Source organism: Enhydra lutris, unplaced genomic scaffold, assembly GCF_002288905.1.
Source record: "Enhydra lutris kenyoni isolate GAN:26980312 unplaced genomic scaffold, ASM228890v2 scaffoldscaffold15, whole genome shotgun sequence".
Taxonomy (NCBI): Eukaryota; Metazoa; Chordata; class Mammalia; order Carnivora; family Mustelidae; genus Enhydra; species Enhydra lutris.
Genome location: NW_019154099.1, coordinates 52104764 through 52129081, shown reverse-complemented (window position 1 = coordinate 52129081; position 24318 = coordinate 52104764). Strand labels below are relative to the sequence as shown.

Here is a 24318-nt window from a genome sequence, read left to right as displayed (position 1 = left end):
CCATCCCCCTCTGTCCCTCCCCCAACTCATGGTCTCAATCTCTCTCAAATTACGTGGTGGATCCTGGACAGGACTACCCAGGAGGCAGGGCCAGGTTCGCCTCCTCTCACACAAGATCCACCGAGAAAAAGCTCCTGCCCCCTTGTCCCATATACGTTCCTAGACTGACTCTTGATTGGCTAATGTCACGTTTTCAGGCCTGGGCCAATCACTGTGGCAAGAAAAATGCAACTCACTGGTTATCCTAATATCTGACGGGGAGGGTGGAGCAGGGATAGGGGGGCGGAGAGGGGATGGAGGGGTGGCGCCGGAGGGTGGAGAAATCGGGGAGAAGGGGTTGGCAGGGTGGGGCTGGGAGTGGAAATGAGAAGCCATCCTCTGAAAAAGGAAGAATGGCTGCTCAGTAGCAAATCACAAATGTCTTCTACACCCATTCACATTCTTCCCAGTATTTCCACTCTTACAGGAGACAAAGCCTTAAAATAAAAATCTCAAATGGCTCTCTAATCATGGAGTTGCCCGCACTCAGCTGTGGATGGCATTGCTTCCTTCACCCACCAACCCACACAGTGGCCACCAGACCTGGTGTGTGTGTGCACAGGGACATCAGGCCTCTTCTCTGACATAAGCAAACACATGACTGCTTCGCATGTAAACCTCTACAAGAAAACTAGGGTGTCGATGTAATTGATATGCACGTAATTATCACCATTAGTACATGTGGTAGATATGTACAGAATTATCTACCTCAATACCTAATGTGATTGATACCCATGAGATTATCTGCCATGAAGACACACCCTTTCCTGCTTCTAATGCAATTACCTTCCTCATATAGATGGAATTGATGCCCACATGATGACTTGCTCAAGATCCATATGTGATTACGCCTGTGCAATTATCTAACACAATGATATGCCAGTGATTGAAACCCATGTGATTATCTGCTAAGATGATACCCACGCAAATGAAAATTGGCAAGTCCTGCAAGCTCTAATAACAACCCTCACCACAAGCCAAAACCAATGGCTAAGACTTAAAGAAAGGTTCTTTAAAAATAAAAAGGCACTTAACCATGTACATCTGTATGTATGTGGTGTGTGTGAGTGTCTATGAGGGAGAGACTGAGATTCATCTTTTTGCAGTATTTAAAACTTAGAATAGGACTATAAAAATGAAAGAAAATAAACGTCAAGGTCATTTTCAGCTCTAGAATTCTCAGATTCTAGGGTCTAATAATAACTGGCAAACTGTTACTGATTTCACAGGAAATAGCAAAGTATTTATTCCACCACCAATTTGTCTTTTCGTTCACAGACTTTGGTTCCTGGTGACTTTTTTTCCTTTGGGTGACCGCATAAGGAAACCAGGAGTAGAAAAGTACGGATGTAAATAATCACATACAGCTGAAGGTACAGCATCCACATTTAAATCAGCAAGGCCCCATTTCCAACCCGACAGCACGTGCCATTATTACAGACAAGGCCACACTCAGCTGTTCTTCCAGCCTGCACTGCTCCTCTTAAAAGAAACAGTCTAAGTAATAGCATGTTTGGTCATTTATCTTGCTCTTTTTTCCCAATTTGCTCTTCTGACTTTTGAGAAAAGCATGTAATATCCCCATAGAATTTGATGATTTTCTTTGTTATTGTCAAAAAATGCTAATCCATGAAGAGAACCTTTCTGGGTAATGTTAATTCAGCTGCCTGTTTTATAATAGGATTATGTTTTCCAGGATTTAAAAATCCCACTTGTTAGCTACCAAATAGACTTCTACAACAGCTATAAAATCGAATTTAATCCCTATTGGCATTAACAAAATAGCTGAGGTACAATTCATGTCTAACTACACTTAACATCCTACAACCTCCAATAAATATATAACATTTCTTTTGAAGTTATAAAAGGAAACTGTTCAGTGGATAACCAGTCTCGTGGGTCCAATCATGCAGTATCTCTAAGGCAGAACAAATGTTGTTTACATACAGTAAGGACTATGGGAAAAATTTATTGAAACAGATTAATCCATGTTTACATGTATTAATGCTCCCTTTTCCATCATGCAAATTCAAGTTAAAATGATTTTCATTTCTCTCATTTTAAAAATAGTTATGGGGGATTAAAGAATCTAATTAGGTTCAAATAAATTTCAGAATAGAACACTACAACAAACTTGAGGTAGAGGCTAATATTATATTTCACTTTTCAAAGGGGAGGGCATTTTTTGGAGGGCAGGTAAAGGTAAGGGAAGGAAAAGGGCCCCCCAAATGATCCAGTGAACCAGTGAGAGTGGTAAGCAGATTCCCTTTTGTCTTTGACTCTTCATTCCTGTAACATCCTCACTTCGAAAATGGAGTTGAGTTGGCACTAAAGGGACTTCTGGGAATGCAAAATTCAACTGTGGTGAGACAGAGACATATTTCTCCTCCAACCCTCCCTCCCCTCCTCCTTCAGACAGGTGACTCCGGAAGCTTATGGTAGGCCAGATGGGAACAAAGATATGCTGGCAAATACTGTTTCAAGATGAAGGAGAAGAAAATAAGGAGGCTGACATGTAACATATCAAAGAATATTCAGGCACTCGGAAGTTGAACATGAATCTCAGGGCAGTCCAACCTCTTTAAAGATGCAAATTGCAGTCAAACACAGAAAACAGTAGGGTTCTGTTTATCCTTTCACAAAGGGTGCAAACTGCTAATCAGGCTCCATTGCTGGGCTGGCTACTTTGTTTATCAATAAACAGGAAGACAGTTAGACTATAATTTTCCTGCCTAGTACTGGTAGCCAAAAGGAAATGCTGGCAGCTTGGTAGTACTGAGTTCCAGTTGCATCAAAACCCAATTATTATTGTAATAATGTATGGGTGTTTGCAAGTTACACAGGCGCGCTACACATGTCCACAGAATCATGTGAAACATATTGGCAGAGAATGAGCTTGGTGATACATGGACTAAGGGGAGCTGTCAAAATAGGCCGGTCCTCCAAGAGCTCAGCTGTGTAGTGTTGTTTAAAAACACACACACGCTGGAGGAGTTAACACGGCAGTTATGGAAATCTCCTACATGTTCATACGACACAACAAAAATATGTTTTTTTTTTGACAAAAATCAAACAACAAATAGGCTTCAAATGGGAAATTTGGCTGGAATATGCTAAAATTGCCACTACAAACTGCTACCACAGAGTGCTCACATACCTTCTAAAAAAGGCACTCAAAGTTATTTCATGTCAACAGGAACTACCTTCCTGAGATACTATAAAACCCCAAATCTCAAATATAGCATAAGCTCCCATATCTGACATAAAACAAAAGTTCAATTGTACATGTATTTAGGCATTCAAATTATCCAAATCATGACCTTAGGGCTTTGTTTCATTTGTCTGTACAGATGCAGCTATAAGAGATTAAGATGCATTCCAAACTTCACGTAACTTCCAAGATGGGGCATGACAAATATAAAACACAGAGAGAGTATACTTTCTATAACACCGTGTTTCTATTTTTTGTTTCAGATTTTAACAAATTTACAGTGCTTCTATTAATGCTGAAATAGTACATATTTTAATAAGTTTTTATATTGATCACACGTAACTCATTTATTCATCAAATGTTTGCTGAGTACCTACTATGTACCAAGCACTATGGTAAGCTGTGGGGGATGCATGGGCACCTTCTTCACTTAGCTGAGTCTACCAGGAAAGCAGATGTGGAACAAGTCATTACATTAAGGTGTAATGACTGTTATGATGAAGTAAGTCAGCCGCTCTTTTTCTGTGCACCCAACCAGTCTTCACTGCTGTGTCTGGCTCTCCAAGATGCCAAACCACAGCACCTTCCTGGCAACTTGAGATAGGGAACTATAGCTCACTTCTGCTTGGACAAAACTTGAGCAAGTGAAAATTCAGTAAGTTCTGTATGGCTCTGATAATAACTCTCATTAGCAAGTGTAGTGACCACAAGTGAAGCTCTAGGTGTAGAGATTCCCCACTTACTAGCTGTGTGACTTTGGGCAAGTTTGTTAACCTCTCTGTATTCCACTCTCCTTATCTGTCAATGAGAATAACAGCACCTCTTTCATAGAGTTGTTGTGCATATGAAATGAGTGGATCCATGCAAAGCATTTAGATGTAGTGCTGGCACACAGGAATAGCCTAAATGGTCTCTAGTATAGGTCCTACACCACCTTCAGCACCACGGTCAGCTCCAAAGCTCACGCCAAAATGCCTAAAAGAACGATTGCAGACAACTGCCTTTGGCCCAAGAATGGACCAAAATTCAAAATCCAGGGAGAACCCAGGAAGAAGTTGGGATGACCCTCTGACCCTCAGAACTAAAGGCTGATATGTGCAATATGACTCCAGGGGACATGTGGAAAAGCAAGTCACACAGAAATAAGCCCTGAGGGAGGGAGATCCTGACCAATGGGAGGTCTTGATCTATTTCTCCCTAACCTTTTCATATCTTGACTCCAAACTTGAGTATTTCATACCCACTTCAGGCTCTTTTGCTTTGACAGCCTATTTGGAAGTTCTTCTGTTTATTGGCCCAATTTTCTACTTTCCTTCCCCTATGCATCTAGCCATCCATAGCTTTAAGAAAGAGAAGCTCTCTCGGGGCGCCTGGTTGGCTCAGTGGGTTAAAGCCTCTGCCTTCGGCTCGGGTCCTGATCCCGGGGTTCTGGGATCGAGCCCCGCATCAGGCTCTCTGCTCAGCAGGGAGCCTGCTTCCCCCTCTCTCTCTGCCTGCCTCTCGGCCTACTTGTGATCTCTGTCTGTCAAATAAATAAATAAAATCTTAAAAAAAAAAAAAAAAGGAAAGAGAAGCTCTTGACACTCTTGCCCCATACCAGTTGGGTCAGGCCATCAGCCTTCCCCTGCTACTATGGAAGGCAATTAGACAATGTATATGAAAGGCTTAGTAGAATAGCCTATTGGAGCTCAATCTGGCTTCATTCTTCTACCCTGGGAGGCTCCAAGAATTCATGTTTTACTGGGAAAACTTGAGGCATCTTTGGGAAGCCTACTTTCATCTCAGGCCAGCTCCCTGGCTCATCTTTTCCTCTAGGCTTTTCCTCTTCTGACACATATTAAAGAAGGTTTTTTTTGGCCTAGTTATCTGGAGCTAATCAATACTTTCCCCCAAAATATGTGCTTCTTTGACTAGATTTGGGTGGAAATTCAGGGCATAACTGCTAACTTTTGCAGGTTAATTTATGACCACTGAATAACTAGCACAATTGCATCAAATGGGAAAAAGTTGCAAAAACATATTTGAAATATGGAGAAGCTTTATTAGAAAGGCAGGCTATGCCCTGGGTTAGTTCTTGACTTGACATCTGCCTCTGACAAACCACGCTTTTCTTTTCCCATTAAAACACCATCTTCCCCAACCTATACAGCAGGTATAGAACAAGAATTAAACAATCATCATCCTGAGAAGCTCTGATGTATTTAAAAACACATGGCAAAAGTGTATTATTTCTTAATAACCTCTCTAGATCAAAATGTTAAATAATGCCTTAAAATATACCCACTAATTTATTATTGAAAAAATGGCAGTATTTAATACTTATACATTGTGGCTACAAAAACAGTAAAACTTGAAAAATGCACTATTCTTTGGTACCAAGTATGCTGCGTTGCAAAATTTCATGCTGTATCCCCTTCATTTTGGTGCTGGCTATCTTTTATGATAGAGATTTAGCAAACTGAAGCCTCCTGGGCTTATTTTATGAAAATCACCTGAGGTCCCTTGACTAAAAAAAAAAAGAGAGAGAGATCTTAATTGGTAGCTAAATTTGGCATAGGACAGTTTAATGATTTTCACTATAGATTCCAAGTTATTTCTTACTTCATTTTGGAGGAAATGACTATAGTTTCTACTTTCATAAAGTTTCAGCTCATTTAAGCTGGGTTCCTTTCTTTCAATCTTAATTTTGAGCTGGAGCTCAAAGATCTGTTCTAGGCTTGGGCTTTCCATAGTCAGGTATATCATCTTATAGATCATACTGTCATACTTAATTGGATTCCTGGGAATTGCAGGAAAAGAAATAACTGGCGATTTGAAGCCTGCATTTCTTTGTAAAGAGATTTTGTTGAGCTCATTAAATGGAAATTGCTGACTATTATGACCCTAATAAAGATATCTGAATCCTTGCATTAAAAAGGACCCTGTTTTGAGAATAAAACAATGAGGGGAGAAAAGGTCAGGGTTTTTGGGGGAGGAGGTTAAAGCAATTACTCCACAAAAGGGGAAAGGTTATTTAAGGGTATGAATGGATTGATAAAAGACTGAAAACACTTTACTACTTTTATGAAAACCTGGATAGGTTTTTATATCAAAACCTTTAAGGATCAAAAAGACCTTGCAGAGTTCCTAAGCACAGTTCAGCTTTCCATACTGTTCCAAAAAGACTCACAGATACCCCAATTCCTATTGAAGAAATCTCCCAAGCTCTTAAGTCTTTTAATAAAGGCAAGGCCCCTGGGAGAGGAGCCTTCCATCCCAATTTCACACCCCTATTGAAGAGGAGTTAGCTCCCCACGCCCCTGTATACATTTAATCATTCACTGCACGTCAGTTAGCTTTCTCCCTGTAGGGAGAATACACCTCACTACCCTGCTAATTTATTTCAACCAAAGTAACAGCACAGAAGTATTTAAAATTTAGCTAAATGGATTTGTGTGTGCATATGGTAAGTACAAATAGGTGTTTAGTGTCTATGTACTTGTGTGTGTGTGTGTGTGTGTGTGTGTATGCACGCACACGTGTTCACAAAAAGAAGCCAAATGAGAGAGCACAAATTAGAATACATGTGTTCAGGGTAAAAAAGGATCTTCTATCTGTATGACAATTAAAGGCATTACAGGGGAACTCAAGAGTTAACTGCTCAAAATGATGAATGTCAGGAAATCATATTCATATTTATCAGTTGATAATAAGCCAATGGCCTTGATTGACATTTGGTTTGTCTTTTCTTTTTTCTTTTCCTTTTCTTTTCTTCTCTCCCTCCCTCCCTCTCTCTTTCTCCTTCCTTCCTTCCTTCCTCCTTTCTTTTTCTCCCTTCCTTCCTTCCTTTTTCTTGAGAGAGAAGAGAGTGTGTACCCATGAGTGGGGAGGAGGAGCAGAGGGAGAGAGAGAATCCCAAGCAGGCTCCATGCCCAGCACCAAGCCCAACTCGGGGCTCAATCCCATGAGATCATGATATTTGGTGTTTCTTAATGATCTACTCATACTCACAAATGCAGTGACTCCAGGGTTCCACAGTCTGACACGTAACAAGGAATGCTTTCTAAATTATTGTTTGTGAAGAGTACTTAGAAAGTGGCTTGCTGTTGGGGACGCAACTGTGCTTCCCTTGCCTATGCAGTGTTGCCTCCAGTTGTTTACTCCTTCACAACGAGTAAACTTCCTTTAGGCCTCACATGTGTACTATATCCAAAGTGGAGAGAGGGAGCAGAGGCATTCGAAGAACATAGCCTCACAGAATGATCCAATGGGACTTATGAAGCAGGGCGGTTGCTTAGAAGGGAAATGGCTCCCTCTTGCTTTTTGTGATGGTGGGCAGCTTTGACAAGATGGTCCCCCTGGCAGCCCTAGATCCTCTGCCAAGCAGAGCAAGTGGTGGGGAAGAGAGCTGCTGTTCCAATCCCCACCAACCAGGGCTCTCCTTGACACTATGCTAAGGGAAGCTCTGTGACAGTCCTCCTCCTGTTTCCCATAATGAAGAATATAATTGTAAATGGGTCTTTCTCAGGACCCAGACCACAGCCTAGCTCTCCCTTGCTCTAATCATTCCCATGGTGCCCAGGCCCTCACGGGAAGATCTACCTTCCTCTACTATTTTCCTACTCCCTCTCTGCCAACAAAGTAAATGCAAAGTAAAAATTTATTGCTTAGCTACTCAAGAAAGATAATCTCTTCTCTGGTTTCCTAAGAAAAAATAAGTAAGATATTCCTTTTCTTTTTTTAAAGATTTTTATTTATTTATTTGACAGAGAGAGAGAGACAGTGAGAGAGGGAATACAAGCAGAGGGAGTGGTAGAGGGCGAAGCAGGCTTCCCGCTGAACAAGGGAGCCCAACGTGGGACTCAATCCCAGGACCCCAGGATCATGACCTGAGCCGAAGGCAGACTCTTAACGATTGAGCCACCCAGGCACCCCAAGTAAGATATTCCTAAGATAGTTGTCTCAAGCCCCTCAGTGTTAAGAAATCTGTGAGGGAAGGAGAGAGAAAAAGTGATGGGTTTTTTGTTTTGTTTGGTCTCTAGAGTCTTTTATTTTTCTACCATTTTAAGAGAAAGGTTAAAAAAAAACCCAGCAAAATTGGCAAACTCCAGCACATTTAGAACTAAAACCTACCTATGCCAATATATTACCCTATGAGGGTCAAGAATCTAAGGTATGAATCAATACCAGTGAACCTGGGCATTGCAAGGAGACTTGAATTAATGCATCAAACCTTTGGCCAGAGGTATAGTTAAGACAACTGCTCTTTAAGTATTTATCAGACATTCATACAGTGCTTACAGAAGGGGATATTGAGGCACAGAGAAGTGCAGTAACTACTCCACAAATTATATTAGGACAAGGTGTTATCAGAACCCACACACAGGAAGCTTGGCTCCAATATCTGTGTTCTTGACTATCAAATTACCTTCCTCTGTGCAAGAGATATCTTTTTTTTTTTTAAGATTTTATTTATTTGACAGACAGAGATCACAAGTAGGCAGAGAGGTAGCAGAGAGAGAGAGAGGAGGAAACAGGCTCCTTGCAGAGCAGAGAGCCCAATATGGGGCTCAATCCCAGGACCCTGGGATCATGACCTGAGCTGAAGGCAGAGGCTTTAACCCACTGAGCCACCCAGGTGCCCCTGTGCAAGAGATATCTTAAGGAACATATATTTATTCTCCTAAATTTTCTACACTATATTCCTCTAAGAACGATACCACTACTTAAAAAAGTATTTCTATAGCACTTGAGAGTTTATGAAGCGCTTTTCTATTTGAGCCTCACAGCTAGTCCTGTGGTGGCCAGTGCAGGCTACATTATCACCTACCTCATGGGACACAAAAGGAAACAGAGGCTCTTGAGATTATAGACTCAAGTTTCCTGGTTAGATAGTATTAAAACTGGGAAATTTAAATAGACTTACTGTTGTCAAGTCCACTGAACTGGGTTCCTGGTGCCAAATCAAGGTGCCCACAAGTGACATCCCAGATTTTATTACCTTAGGTTCCCATAGAAAAGCCTTCCTTGAATTACAATTCAGAGTTCTTCCTTTGGCTTCCTGAAGGGTAAGTGTAAGACCCCTCATGACTATAAACTCCTAACACATCCCATTACTTATAAATCAAATTAGAAAAAAAATGATACCATGTTCATTTAAGTTGCCCTTGTCCTTCAGAAGGGATCTTTCTCTCAGGAATTACTATTTTTTTTTAAAGATTTTATTTATTTATTTGACAGAGAGATAGAGAGTACAAGTAAGCAGAGCAGCAGAGAGAGAGGGAGAAGCAGACTCTCTGCTGAGCAGGGAGCCCGAAGCGGGGCTCGATCCCAGGACCCTGGGATCATGACCCAAGCCAAAGGCAGCCGCTTAACCAACTGAGCCACTCAGGTGCCCCTCTCTCAAGAATTATTACAGGGGATCTGAAGACATAAGGAGACATTTCTCCAGGAAGGTGAAACATAAAATACTGGATGCTTCTGAACATATTTAGAAGAGATTTAGATAATTAGTGAAGACGTAAGTTTTGACTTAATGATAACTGAGTACAAAACAAAGTCAGGGAAAAAAAAGAGATAATTTTGAACTCCCAGGGAAACAACAGGTTGGCAGGGGCAAAAAAAGGTAATCAGCTTATTACTATATAATCTCTAAATAGTTTTTACTCTGAGTACTAATCTTATCAAAGTTAAATAAAATTTTATTGGATGATTGAGGGATGAGGGAATTCACATATAATAGTGAGGCTGGTGGTGGGGTAAATCCCATAGCAAGGAATCAATATCATACCCGAAATTGAAAAAATAATTCAAGAAGTGTATCACTTAGAGATAGGGGAGTTATTGCCACAATAGTAACTTAGAAGAGATAAAAGGGACTGTGTTTGGAGGGGAGAAATGACGTTTAGGGGCTGCTTCATCTCATAACTATTTGACTCTTTATGTATAAATATGAATTTTAGACTATTCTTTTTAAGTTTATAATTTAAAAAAAAATTCTTAAAGGAGAGGTATTTTACTTTGGCAATGTGGCAAACCACATTCTCTAAAGGGCCATCCAACCATAAAATGGACACATTTCAACATAAGTACTTTTAACTGCCTTGATGGGCTCATAAGAACATAAGGCCAGTGTAAGACAACAACATAAAATGGAGTTGACTTCTGATTTATGAAGGATCAGAAAAATAAGAAAGCTTGGACCTAAATACCTGTATGAGACCTGGTATCTGGATCCTAAGCCTGAGATTACTGAAAAGTTGGGGGAGAACAAACTAAAACTCCAAATTAATAATATCCCTGACTATAGCAGAAGCAAACACAAATTCTTGGAGGAAAACCTTCCCATTCTAGGCCTTTGGGATTTCCAAGAATTAATTCTAATCAATATGGGTTCATAAGTATGAGTCAGTGAAAAACTAAAAATGATTTAAAGGCAAAAATAATTGAAATTGGTGGTGCCTGGTTGGCTCAGTCAGTAGAGCATCCAACTCTTGATCTCAGGATCATGAGTTCAAACCCCACATTGAGCATGGAACCTACTTAAAGAAAAAGAAATGATTGAAACTGTCAGATTCAGAATCGACCAAGTAGATATGAAAAAAGTCAAGAGAACTTCTAGATATGGAAAAATACAGCAATTAAAATACAAAGCTCAGAGGATGGGTGAAACAGATTAAACACAATTGAAGAGAATGAAAAAAGTGTTGGCCAGATATGAAAAACTAACTAGCAGTGCAGCATAGACAAGAAAATAGAAAATGTAAAAACATACTAAGAGACAGGGAGAATAGAATGAAAAGTTCCTAAATAAGTTTACCTGGCATCTCTGAAAGAAAAATAGAAAGAATGGAATAGAAGCAATATCTGAATTGTTAATGGTAGAAATTTTATAGAACTGATAAAAGACATGAATCCACAAATATAAGAAAAGCACGGCATACTAAGTAAAGGAAGAAAAAGGAGAAAGAAGGAAAGGAGGAATAAGCCAACGCCCAGTCAATATTTTCTTAAGATTTTATTTATTTATTTATCTCTTTGAGAGAGTGTGTGTGGGGAGAGGGAGAAAGAGAATCTCAAGCAGACTCTACACTCAGTGTAGAGCCTGACACAGGGTTCAATCTCATGACCCTAAGATCATGACCTGAGCCAAAACCAAGAGTCAGGTGCTTAAGCAACTGAGCCACCAACATGCCCCAACACAGTCAATATTTTAGTGAAACTTCAGTACACCAAATAAAAGAAGATCTTAAAAGCAGCCAAGGAAGAAAAGGCAAGTAACCTTGCTTGTAGACTGACAACAGAGTTCCCAACAGCAATAATAGAAACCAAAAGACAATGAAGTAATATCTTCAAAGTTTTGAGAGAAAATAACTGTCAGTCTAGATTTCTCTACCTAGCCAAACAACAAAGACATTTCAAACAAATAAAAACTGAGTTCACCATCAACAAAACTTTGCTATTGGGGAAACTCTGAAGGAGACACATCAGGAGAAAGAAAGATGACCCCAGGGAGAAGGTCTGAGGTATAAAAGAAGAAATAATGAGCAAGTTAAAGAAGTGATAAAATATGTAGGTTAATCTAAATAAATGCTGTATATATAAAATAATGATAGCAATGATATAAAATTTGTGAGATTAAAAAGAGGTAATTGGAATATGAGGCAAAAGTAACATCGATTACAAGGGAAAGGACTAGATTTAAAGTTTTCTAAAACTCTTGTGTTGTTCAGGAAGAAGGTGCAGGTTAACTTTAGCTTTGTTAATTATACTGGTAAAATTTCAAGAGTAACCAATAAAAGTTAGAAATACAGTCATAACTTCAAAACTAAGAGGGGAAAACATGGACTAAGAAAAATAAAAAAAGTCAAATAATCTCCAAAAGGCCGGAAAGATGAGAAAAAAATAACATAGGAAGATGAGAAAAATAGAGCAAAAAATAATGGTATATTTAAATATAAATTTATCAGTAGTTACATTAAAAGTAAGTGGTGGGACGTCTGGCTGGCTGTTAGTGGAGCGTGTGATTCCTGATCTTGAGGTTATGATTTCAAGCCCCACACTGGGTGTAGAGATTACTTAAACAAAAAAAATAAATAAATAAATAAAAAGTAAGTGGATTAATGTTCCAGTTAAAAGACACAGATTGTCCACACAGTTATGAAATTTTAAAAAACAATAGGAGACATATATGAAACATAAAGATAGGGACAAGTTGAAAGCAAAAGGCTAAACTAATACACTGGGCAGGTGCTAACCAAAAGGAAGCTGGTGTATTCATAACAGGCCACAGAAACTTGAAAACAAAAACATTTTAGTGCATAATAATAAATGATTCAATGTACAGGGAGGATATAATAATTCTGAATTTGTAGACACCCAATAACATAGGCTCAAATACCAGCGGCAAAAATTCATAAAACTATAGGGGGAAATTGGCAAATTATCCAATGGAGGCTAAATTTCAACTAGCTTCTCAATTACTGATATATCAAGCAGATAAAAATCAGTAAAGACTTGGGTATTTGCATAATATAATTAACAAGTTTGGTCTAATGGAAAAATATACAGAACTCTGGTCTATTAAACAGAAATCTACATATTCTTCTTAAGCACTCATGAAACATTTACAAAGATGGCTCATATAAAGCAAAACTCAACGCATTTCTAAAAATCAGCATTATTCAGATCACATTCTTTGACCATCAATCAACCAAGCTAGAGGTCAGCAATTAAAAAATAAATGAGAAATCTCTCCTATGCTTGAAACTTCAAAAATGCAAAGTCCTTGCTACTCAAACTGTGGTCTGTGGACCACTCGTCCACAAACTCTGACTGTGACCATGACACTAGGAGGTACATATGAAATGGGGAGTTACGAATTTAGAAACATCTATAGTATTTGACATTGTTGTGACACCCAAGCAGCATTTAATTTTTCTAGAAATTCTTTTTTTTTTTTTTTTTTGTATTTTATAAGTGTCAGTTAGCAATAGAGTAGAAGTGCTAAAAAAACAAAATAAAAGGGTGCCTGGGTGGCTCAGTGGGTTAAAGCCTCTGCCTTCGGCTCAGGTCATGATCCCAGGGTCCTGGGATCCGGCCCCGCATCGGGCTCTCTGCTTGGCAGGGAGACTGCTTCCTCCCCTCTCTCTCTCTCCCCTGCCTCTCTGCCTACTTGTGATCTCTGTCTGTCAAATAAATAAACAAAAACAAAAACAAAAACAAAATAAAGTAACAACAAATAAAAATAACCGAATCGTTTCTTTACCACAGAGAACTTGGCATGCACTCTTTGGAAGCTCCTGGATTAAGCAAGAGATCAAAATGTAAATTAAAAAAAGCTTAGAACCAGGGCACCTGGGTGGCTCAGTCAGTTAAGTGTCATCTGACTTGTGATTTTGGCTCAGGTCATGATCTCCTGGGTTGTGAGATAGAGCCGCGCCCCATCCTCCTCATCAGGCTCCTCACTCAGCAGAGTCTGGTTGGGATTCTCTCTCTCTCTCTCCTTCTACCCTTCTCCCAATTCATGCACATATGCATTCACCCTCTCAAATAAATAAATCTTTGAAAAAATACTTAGAACCAAATGAGAATAAGAAATGCATGTTCTTATAGACCTATCTGCTTAGATTATAATTTTCTACTTTTTGCCTGTCTCATCACCAGCCTTTGAGTCCTCTGTGTTGGGGACCATGCAATCATCTTTGTTCCCCTCCATCTTGCCACAGTGCCTGGCTGAGTAGATACTCAATATTTATTTAGATCCTGAGTATCTAAATTTACATATTTAAGCTTAAATATTAAATACATTTAAATATTTGCTTATATATTTATTCAACTAAAATAGCAGCCCTGGAATTCTGTCTCTATTTATTCCACTCCTACTTTCTTGGCCCCACCCAAGTATCATGGAGATTCACCAGAAATCTGTGCATTACTTGGCTTATTTTCACTGTGTCCCAGCAAGCAGTGACTTATGCAGTCCTGTAGCTCCTCTTGCATTTAACAATGAAAAGGAAAAGATAAAAGGGGAGTGGAGACTGTCTTTTCATCATCCATACTTGGGAAGGTGAGCTGGTAGTGCCATGACATGAAGAAACTACTTAAACACAAATTGGATTAGCAGGACAGGATTCGAGCCTGCTGGAAGGTATTATACACTTATAAACTGCTCTATGGAAACTCCTTTTGTTTTCATTACAAGCCCATACTCCACAGTGTCAATCAAATGAAATATTGAATGAGTCTACTAATAAAAAAAAGAAATAAAATGAGATATAAAATGAAGCAACTTAAGTTTTAATAGTGCCAAGGAAGTTGATTAGACAGTAATAGTTCAGTTTAGCAAAAGTATAATTAGAACATCTGAAACAAAAAAAAGGAAAACATTTGAAACGAGTTTTAACATGGATTTCTTCTTAAGAAATAAACTCCCTAAAAATGGTCTCTATTCCATCTTGTTCATCAAGAAGACTAATAATTCAATAAGAAATATGATTAAAAGGTGACTTTAACAAAGAAAAAAGGAATGTATGTGCAATATGTGAGAAGTTTCAGATGTATCTGGTCATTTCAAATGAATTGAAGTCGCTAGGTCTAAATAGATTACAATTCCAGGACACTCAAAGAATTTGCGGAGGTGGACACAAGAGCTCCCATCAGTAATCTTTGAGAAACCATGGAGTACACAAAGGTGACAAAAGAGAAAAGCCAAGGTACAAACTTGCCACGAAAGGGGGAAAAGTTTAATTATGGGATTATGCAGACAGGTGAACTTGAGGCTGATTCCTGGCAAAAATTCTAGGAGATTCAAATCTTAGTTCTATATTTAATGGCACTGTGACCTTGGACATAGCTCAAAATTGCTGCGAGGATTAAATGAAATAATATATTAAAAGCATTTAATATAGCACCTCCTACATAGAAAAATCTGGTAAATGGTAGCTGTTACTATTTTTCTATCTCCAGCACTTCAAAATGAAGATGTTAATAACTAGGTACTGATATGGGTTCTTCAAGATCAAGACTCATCTGCTTAACCTCGTTTTTCTAGCAAGGTTTAAGTGCAGGGGGAGAAGGTATTTCTAGGTATGTAAATTGGGATGGTATCTTTATTTTAAAATGGCATTAGATAAAAAAATCTCTCATAATATCCTTATGAAAAGACTGGATTTTAGAAGCATTAAGTGACTGAATAGCCGTACTCACAGTATTGATTCATGAAACTGACCTCTCCATGCCTCAGTTTCGATCTGTAGAAATAGTGTAATAATAGTACCTCACTCGGTTGTTATACAAATTAAAGCCCTTAGAATAGTGCCTGGCATTTAGTCAGCACTATACAAATATAACATGAACAGAAGCTTTTAGCTGCATGCTTGCACAGTACTTGGCTCCAACCTCTTCAAAGTTTCCATCAGAAACTTGTTAAATTTTCACAGGATATACTAGTCAAATTCTCAAATGCTATAAATGATGAATGATGAAATCAAAATCCAAAAAGACCTTGATAAGTAAGGGCTATGAAATAAAATATATGAGATAAAATTAAGTCCGAGACAGAGATTTTAAAGAAAAAAAAATTTTTTACAAGCCCAGCTTGTAATTTAATTAATGGAAAGTTTAACTGCATTAAGAACTGGAGCGTCCTTTAGGGTATTTGGGTGGCTCAGTGGGTTGAGCCTCTGCCTTTGGCTCAGGTCATGATCGCAGGTCCTGGGATGGAGTCCCACATCGGGGTCTCTGCTCAGCAGGGAGCTTGCTTCCCCCTCTCTCTATGCCTGCCTCTCCTGCCTCTCTGCCTATTTGTGATCACTCCCTCTGTCAAATAAATTAAAAAAAAAAAAAAATTGGAGTGTCCTAATGAAGACACTGTCTGGATAGGAATGCAAAGATGGTGGGCACAGGGGCCCATCATGAATTCTTTCTTTCCCTTTCCTTCTTCAGCTTCCTCGTAAGTAGAGGCACTGGGTAGAAGGATGAACTTGAGATCACAGGTGAACAATAAGGAAATGTGAAGAAAGAATGGACCATATTTCCATCTTATCTGGGTGGCAGGAAACATCCTCCAGTGGATATGGGAAGATAGCCTCAAGATTTGTGAAGAAATATAATTAGAAGTTTATCAGGGTACCTAATGGCTCACTGTGCTACATGCGAAAATAAATTCCCCTCTAATCATGATTATTACAGGATTTATCTAATCTATTTCCTATAGGAAATCAAGCTACTCCCAGGCATTTTATCAAACTTTTTTCCTCATAATAATCCCTGTCCCTGACAAAAGAAGATTTTGTCATCCCACAGTATAGATAAGAAATTGAGGCAAAGAAGTAAAGTGAATTGCCCTGGGTCACAAAGAAATGAAATTACAATTTAGTATCTAATCTTAGAGTGCACTACATGAGTTTTGGAGGGGAGCATACTGGAAGCACATTAAATCCTTCAAGAAAAGGCCTATTTACCTTAATCTCTGGGAAAAAGAAGATTAATTGTATTTTCCTTGGGGCAGGCCAAAGATGTCGAGGAGACGTTTTAGATTCCACATGCTTCTTCTAATCCTTTTCCAAATACTTGGAAAGTCTTGATTTGACCATTAGGAAGATGCTGGAAGTTAACTTTTTCTTTTTTAATTAAGGCAAATATTTGTTTGCTAGGCCCTCCAAGGAAAGCAATTAATCAAGAAAGCTATATAGTACAGCCACGCTATTTCAGATCACTTAAGACAAGAAAGTGTCCATATAGGCACCAATCCAGATGGTCAGCTCCCTCTGTCCCCCAGCCCTACAATCTCTTCCCAGACAACCTCACTGTCTAGGGACTAGACAGAAGAAGGTCAAGGAAAAACATGTTTTTAACTTAAAAAGTTCCATGCAGACATAAATTATTGTTATAATGGTTTACACCTAATTATTTCACCTAATTACAGAAGAAATCCATTTTCATTATAAAAACCTAGAAAATGAAGTTAAGCAAACCAAAAAAGCACCCATTACGCCACCACCCAGTAAGAAACTTTTGTACCTATTTGCAATGGATATTTTTTAAGGCTTAGTTCTCTGGTCAGGCCATGAGGAAATAAGCCAAAAGCTGCAGCCTTAAGGTTCTGCAGGTAGTTTTCCTTAAACTAAGTAGGGCAAATGGTGACTTCTTTGTAGAAGTCTTTTATTTTCTTGGCACTTGTCCCAGAAGAGATAAGGCCATTTCTCTATATTAAAAAGAAGTAAATTCCTGAGGCACCTGGGTGGCTCAGTCAGTTGAGCATCAGACTCTTGGTTTCAGCTCAGGTCTTTATCTCAAGGTCATGAGTTCAAGCCCGGCATTGGGCTCCAGCATGGAGCCTACATAAAAAAAGAAATAAACTCCTGGTTGCGTCTTACTGGTCTAAAAAATTTACATCACAATTCTCGGATTAACTCATTTAGCCAAACTGATAAATTGCATAGCCAAAAAGGATTGAGTGTCTCTTTATTAATATACGTACATAGTCACATATATTGAAGGTCATGGTTTTAAGTATATTTTGGTTGCGTTCTTCCTTTCTCTTGGAGAAAAGACACACACACACTCAGAATCGAGAGGAAGGCTGGGTCAAGAATATATTAGTAACCAACAAAAGGTGACTATGGTAGAGTCTTTGCAACTAGTAAGCCATGCTTCAAGATAGCACCAAGTATCAATCCATTTCTTTTTCCCATCCTAAGTACAAATCATGCCATTACCTTTTTGTTCATTGCCACACCATCCTCACAGTCGAGCACTGCACAATCTACATTCAGGGAAGGAATCTTCTTTATTTTCTTTTCATCATTTCCAGGTACATAGAGCACGGCCCTCCGTGGAATGTACCTGTGATGGGTTGAGGAACTATATCCAAGCCTGCGCACATGAGCCGCCAGAAATGGTTTCCTGCAGGAGACATAATTGGGGTTAGGCTAGAATAGAATCTATTCACAAATTTTTGAAAAACCTTATTTTAATGCAAAATTAAAATAGAAAACACGATAATCTATTTTAATTTCAGCAGATCACAATCACATAGAACAACTAGAAAAACGATAACAGAAATAACCAAGAAACAAAATGTCATTTTGGATGAAGTTTTGTTTTTTTTTTTAAGATTTATTTTTAGGGATGCCTGGGTGGCTCAGTTGGTTAAGCAGCTGCCTTCGGCTCAGGTCATGATCCCAGTGTCCTGGGATCGAGTCCCGCATCGGGCTCCTTGCTCATCAGGGAGCCTGCTTCTCCCTCTGCCTCTGCCTGCCATTCTGTCTGCCTGTGCTTGCTCTCTCTCCTTCTCTCTCTGACAAATAAATTAAAAAAAAAAAAAAAAGATTTTTTTTTTATTTATTTGACAGAGAGAGAGAGAGATCACAAATAGGCAGAGAAGCAGGCAGAGAGAGAGGGGGAAGCAGACTCCCCTCTGAGCAGGGAGCCCGATGTGGGGCTTAATCCCAGGACCCCGATATCATGACCTCAGGGTCATGAGGCAGAGGCTTAGCCACTGAGCCACCCAGGCGCCCCCATTTTGGCTCAAGTTTAAAAAATATATAGCTGTTTACTGGGTTGACTTTCTGACAAAAGAAGGAATGTGTACCTATTTCATCTTGGAAAAACACTTCCAGTATTAATATATTATCAAGATAGTACCCTTGGACAAAAAGATAAAGAAATTTATATCCAGAAGGTCCTAAAAAACATAACTATCTACAATTGTATACAAACAGAAGCAGCAACAAACAGCCTATGTAAGCATTAGTCTACGGCCCTCTCCCTGACAACGAGTGTCAAGTAGACAAATAAGTGATTCAAGTTCAATTTCATTAACAGGATGGTTAGCTGCTTCATAAGTGAGCAGAAAGAATAACAAATGGGAAAAGACCATTGCTAGCTCTAGAACGATGGACAACTTCATTACTGAAAACTTCAGATCCCTCATCAATAAAAACAATACTAATTTTGCAGGTTGTTGAGAGGATTCAGTAAAAGAAAAGAAGGCACATGAAGGGCTCAGTGAAAGCCTTGCAGACGTGGTAGGGGGCGTACCAGGAGTATAGACTGCTGTTATTCTTAGTGGAAAAACTGACAGTAGCCCCTACCTGATTCTGCCTCCTGCTCTCTCCTTCCATTCCCTCCTGGACTCAGTTTAGCCTCCTTTAGCCTCCAAGCCTCCAACAGGAGTTGGTCAGAAGCTTGTTTGGCTCATTACAGCCCTCACCCTAACCTGATCCATAACTTGGTGCTGGGAAAACTATGGTTTAGCCCATAATATATGGTAAAAGAGAGTGAGATCAGGACCAGTTACATAATTTGTGGGCCCAGAGTAAAATAAAAATACAGACCATTGTTCAAAATTTATTAGGAATTTTAAGACGGTGACAGAAGAACATCAAACCAAGCACCAGATGCTTCTTTTTTTTTTTTTTTAAAGATTTTATTTATTTGACAGAGAGAGAGAAATCACAAGTACACAGAGACACAGGCAGAGAGAGAGGGGGAAGCAGGCTCTTCCCAAGCAGAGAGCTCAATGCAGGGCTCAATCCCAGGACCCTGAGATCATGACCTGAGCCAAAGACAGAGGCTTAACCCACTGAGCCACCCAGGCGCCCCGCACCAGATGCTTCTAAGCACAGAGCGATGTGTGACTGTCCAGGTCACATACCTGTGAAGTCAGCCCTCCCCATAAGAGACAAGCTCTATGTCATGAATCACCCAGTTAAGGAAAGGTTAAGGCTGCAACAAGTCAGAAACACCCTAATGTTTTACTCTACCCTGAGTAAACAGCATCATCCTCTCCAAAAATGTATCAGCTATACTTTTCCTGAAAGCCCTTTCTGGAAATTATCCTATGTTAATGCCATCAAATATTTTGCATGGTTGTAACATTTTGCCATGATCAGTGTGCCTTGTGACAATGAATCTCAAGAAAAATCATTCAGTCTTTGGTGGCCTACCAATTTTTTTTTTTTAAAAGATTTTATTTATTTATTTGTCAGAGAGAGAGAGAGGGAGAGAGAGCAAGCACAGGCAGACAGAATGGCAGGCAGAGGCAGAGGGAGAAGCAGGCTCCCTGATGAGCAAGGCGCCCGATGTGGGACTCGATCCCAGGACGCTGGGATCATGACCTGAGCCGAAGGCAGCTGCTTAACCAACTGAGCCACCCAGGCGTCCCGTGGCCTACCAATTTTGTGTGTGGCACCTCATTCACTCTTGTAGCCAAGCTTAATACACTATAAAACTTGAGTCCAAGTCTTATTTTTCCACAGCGTAAGCATTGTGCTACATTAAGTATGGTGAGATACAGATGGAGTTTAAAAGGGTACTTGTCTTAGGGTGCCTGCATGCCTCATTTGGTTGGTTTCAGCTCAGGTCATGATCTCAGGGTTCCAAGACTGAGCCCCAAACTGGGCTCCGTGCTCAGTGGAATCTACTTGGGATTCTCTTTTTCCCTCTCCCTCTACCCCTTCTGCATGCCTATTCTCTCTCTCTCTGAGATAAATAAAATCTTTAAAAAAGTAGACATGTTTTATAAGACATTTTAATATAAATATATTATGAAAATAAAATATATTATGGCCAGCTAATTAAAGAATAATCGAAATATCTGTCATTGTTGTTGCCCTGACTCAAAATATCTGGTTTATCTTTAAAAAGGGAGAAAATATAATGATACAATAGCAAGAATCACATTTTACTTATTCACACTGGAAACCGAAATTTGCAACATATTCATTTCCTTAAAATTGGTAAAAATGCAGTTAAAGAAGATGAAACCTTATTTACCAAGAAATGCTTGGGGTCAAAATTACTTTTCATCAGAATTTGTTGTAACTGCATATGTGAAACCCAAATGGAGGACCGAGAATGGCTCTAGTGGAAAGACCTTCCTAAACGTCTCACTTCACCTGACAGAGGAGATGTCTGGACATCTCTGTTCACTGGCAACTGACCTTCATCTCATGAAAACTGAGATTTCCTCCATGTGAAATAGCTTCGGACCACCATTTTAGATCCAGCCACTGTGGTCTCCAAGCTACACTATTTGAATATCAAACCTGAGCTCCCAGAGACAGCTCATGTTGTAAATCATACCACCATCAGATGCTAAACACCAGAGCAAATCATTCCTAGCACATTTACATGAAGTGTAATTTTAAGACAGATGATCATTTAAAAAAAAATCTGCCACTGTTAATGATGTTTCTGGTTTCCCAGACAGTCTTCTACAATCATTAAAACATTGTTTTGCTTATATCTTCCCCTGCTTAAAACACATCAACAGCTTACTACCTATAGGATTAAGTTCACTCTTAAAAAAAATATATATATATATATTTTTTTTTAATTTATTTATTTGAGAGAGAAAGAGAATGAGAAAGACAGCATGAGAAGGGGGAGGGTCAGACGGAGAAGCAGACTCCCTGATGAGCAGGGAGCACGATGAGGGACTCTATCCAGTGACTCCAGGATCATGACCTGAGCCAAAGGCAGTAGCTTAACCAACTGAGCCACCCAGGTGCCCAGGATTAAGTTCCCTCTCAGCTGATATCCCCTTTCTCAACTTACATCCCAATATCGCCACTCAGTAAGTATCTACCCTAGGAAACCTAGATTTTGACTGTCTCTACAACATGCTAGTCATTGTTTCCAGAGTACCCTTGCTTCTGCTGTGCTTCTGCTGAATCTTGAGTCTTTCTTTAACTTTCTTTAATTCTTTCTTTCTTTCCTTAATTCTCTCATCTTTAAACTCTTACAGCATTCATCACTCACAACCAAACCAGACTGCTCTCAAGGACAAATTTCTGCTAATAAGGCTAAAGTTAATCAAGGTGGCAGAAGTGTTCTGGAAAGGCAATTGATGATACAAATCAAAAGACTTCAAAAGTTTCCTGTTTTCGACCCAGTCATTTCAAGTTATTTGATAAAATTCTTTTTGGGAATTGTTACAGACTAAATGTTTATGTCTCCCTAAAATATTGAAATGTAATCCGCAGTGTATTTGGAGGCCTTTGCACAGTGATTAAGTCTTGAGGGCTTTGCCCTTAGAAAAAAGGCCCCAGAGAGCTCCCTGCCCCCTTACATCATGTAAGGATATGGTGAAAAGACTGACATCATCTACAACCAGGAAGTGAGTTCTCATCAGACACCAAATCCGTCAGAGCCTTGATCTTGGACTTCCCAGCCTCCAGAACTGTGAGAAATAAATTTTCCTTGTTTACAAGTCACCCCCACAAAAAAGAAAAGAATCAGAAATAAGAGTAGATAAGTATAGTATTAAGAAACTGAAAACAACTTGTAGGTCCAACAGTAGGATGAATTATAGTATGTATATTCAAGGAATATGATGCTATTGTTAAGAATTATGTTTATAAAAATACTTGATGTTGGGGCGCCTGGGTGGCTCAGTGGGTTAAAGCCTCTGCCTTTGGCTCAGGTCATGATCCCAGGGTCCTGGGATCAAGCCCCACATCAGGCTCTCTGCTCAGTGGGGAATCTGCGTCTCTCTCTCTCTCTGCCTGCCTCTCTGCCTGCTTGTGATCTCTGTCTGTCAAATAAATAAATAAAATCTTTAAAAAAAAAAAAAAAAACTTGATGTTAAGACAATTACTGTTATCTTTTTTTTTTTTTAATCCGATACTGATTGGCTTTCAGAGGATGGGATGAGAAGCAAGCCATCATGCCACTCTCTGTTAATTTCCTCTTCAGTGAGAAGTAACACACAGCCCCCTGTACCAGGGAGAGCTCACCACAAGCAGTACAGCATCATCCACTTAGCTACTATGATTATCTGAAACTTGTCACCTATGTGTGATGCTGGTCAGCACAGCCCTGCATCAGGAATCTTGTCTCCAGGACCCTCAACTAGATCGTGAGCCCTCTGAGCGAAGGGAAGGCCTATGTCTTCTTCACACTGCTCAGCACAGGGCCTCACACATAAGAGGCACAGAATTCCCGTTACCTTATCACCTAAAAAAGCCAGCAATCTGGGGTGGGTATGTAGGACAGATCTGCAACCACACTGTCCTTATTCATCTTGTGAAGGGTGAAGTTTTAGTGGTGATTATAAGCAGGAGGTCATTTTTATTCCCTCTCTCCTTTGCCATCCTGGAAACTTTAATCCGACCCATAGTCTGTTGCTTCTCCGTGTTTATCCCCTCCTTTCCCTAGTCGCAATGCTTACATCCTTGTTAATTTAGGGCCTCATTAACCTCGACCTAGAGGACTATGGAAGCCTCTTATTGGTCCTGCCTTCCACTATGTTCTTTCCTCTGTTTGTTTGTTCATTCGTTCACCCATTCAGCAAGCGCTGAGTAAGCACCTGAGAGACCTACACTGGGTCTCCATGAGCACGTCAGGTCCTTTTGTGCAAGTAAGACAAAAGGGTCCCCTTACCCTCCAGCAGGTGGAAGGCCAAAAAGAAACCTCCCATTCCTGAGGCAGCACGCTCTGGCAAGTAGAGATGAGCTGAGGCTCAGGCCCAACATGTGCCTCTCTGTAGGCGCCCCGGTCAGGGTGTACCCCATGCAACTGTACACAGTGGCCCTGACCCGAATTGTGCTGAGCGCTGCGGGGAAGTGGCACAAAAGAAACAGGACATGGCCACAAGGTCCAGGGAAGAACACCAAAGGCTGGCCTGCAAGCGGTTCAGGAAGGCTAAAGGGCATACATAATGAAGCTTCAGGGAAAATGTTCAAAGGCAGCAAAACTGTTTGGAATAATGAAAAGAAGAAAGGTGTAGAGGGGGTTCGGGCTTCAGGTTCTGTTGTGGACTCTGAGGTCCAGGACGGGGCTGTCTCTGGGCAGGTGGCAGAAGCCCATCTCGGCTTCCCCAAGCCTCCCTCCTCCCTGTACTGTGGCTGTATCCTTTCCTTCCTCCATCTCCGGCTGTTTCAAAATCTGTTCCATACTTGAGTTGTGCTCAGCACTGACTACTGCGTATGAATACAACTGCAGTAGGTGACAAGAGCTAACTTATTCTATTTTATCTTACATATTTGGAGTTAGGGCTTCTTGATAGTCAACATGTAAATGTATTCAAACAATATGCAAAACAGGGGCTTAAGAGGAGTTGGAAAAAATCTGGTAGCCTT

General features: G+C 39.9%; 1 protein-coding gene across 1 annotated transcript in view; it reads right to left on the bottom strand.

Annotated features, from left to right (window-relative positions):
• The window catches only part of LOC111147039 (citrate lyase beta like), a 250939-nt gene that overhangs the window by 92507 nt on the left and 134114 nt on the right, over positions 1 to 24318 (bottom strand). The window contains exon 2 of the mRNA XM_022502890.1: positions 17950 to 18136. Within this exon, the coding sequence (XP_022358598.1) occupies positions 17950 to 18136 (187 nt within the window). The remainder of the gene's footprint in view (positions 1 to 17949; positions 18137 to 24318) is intronic.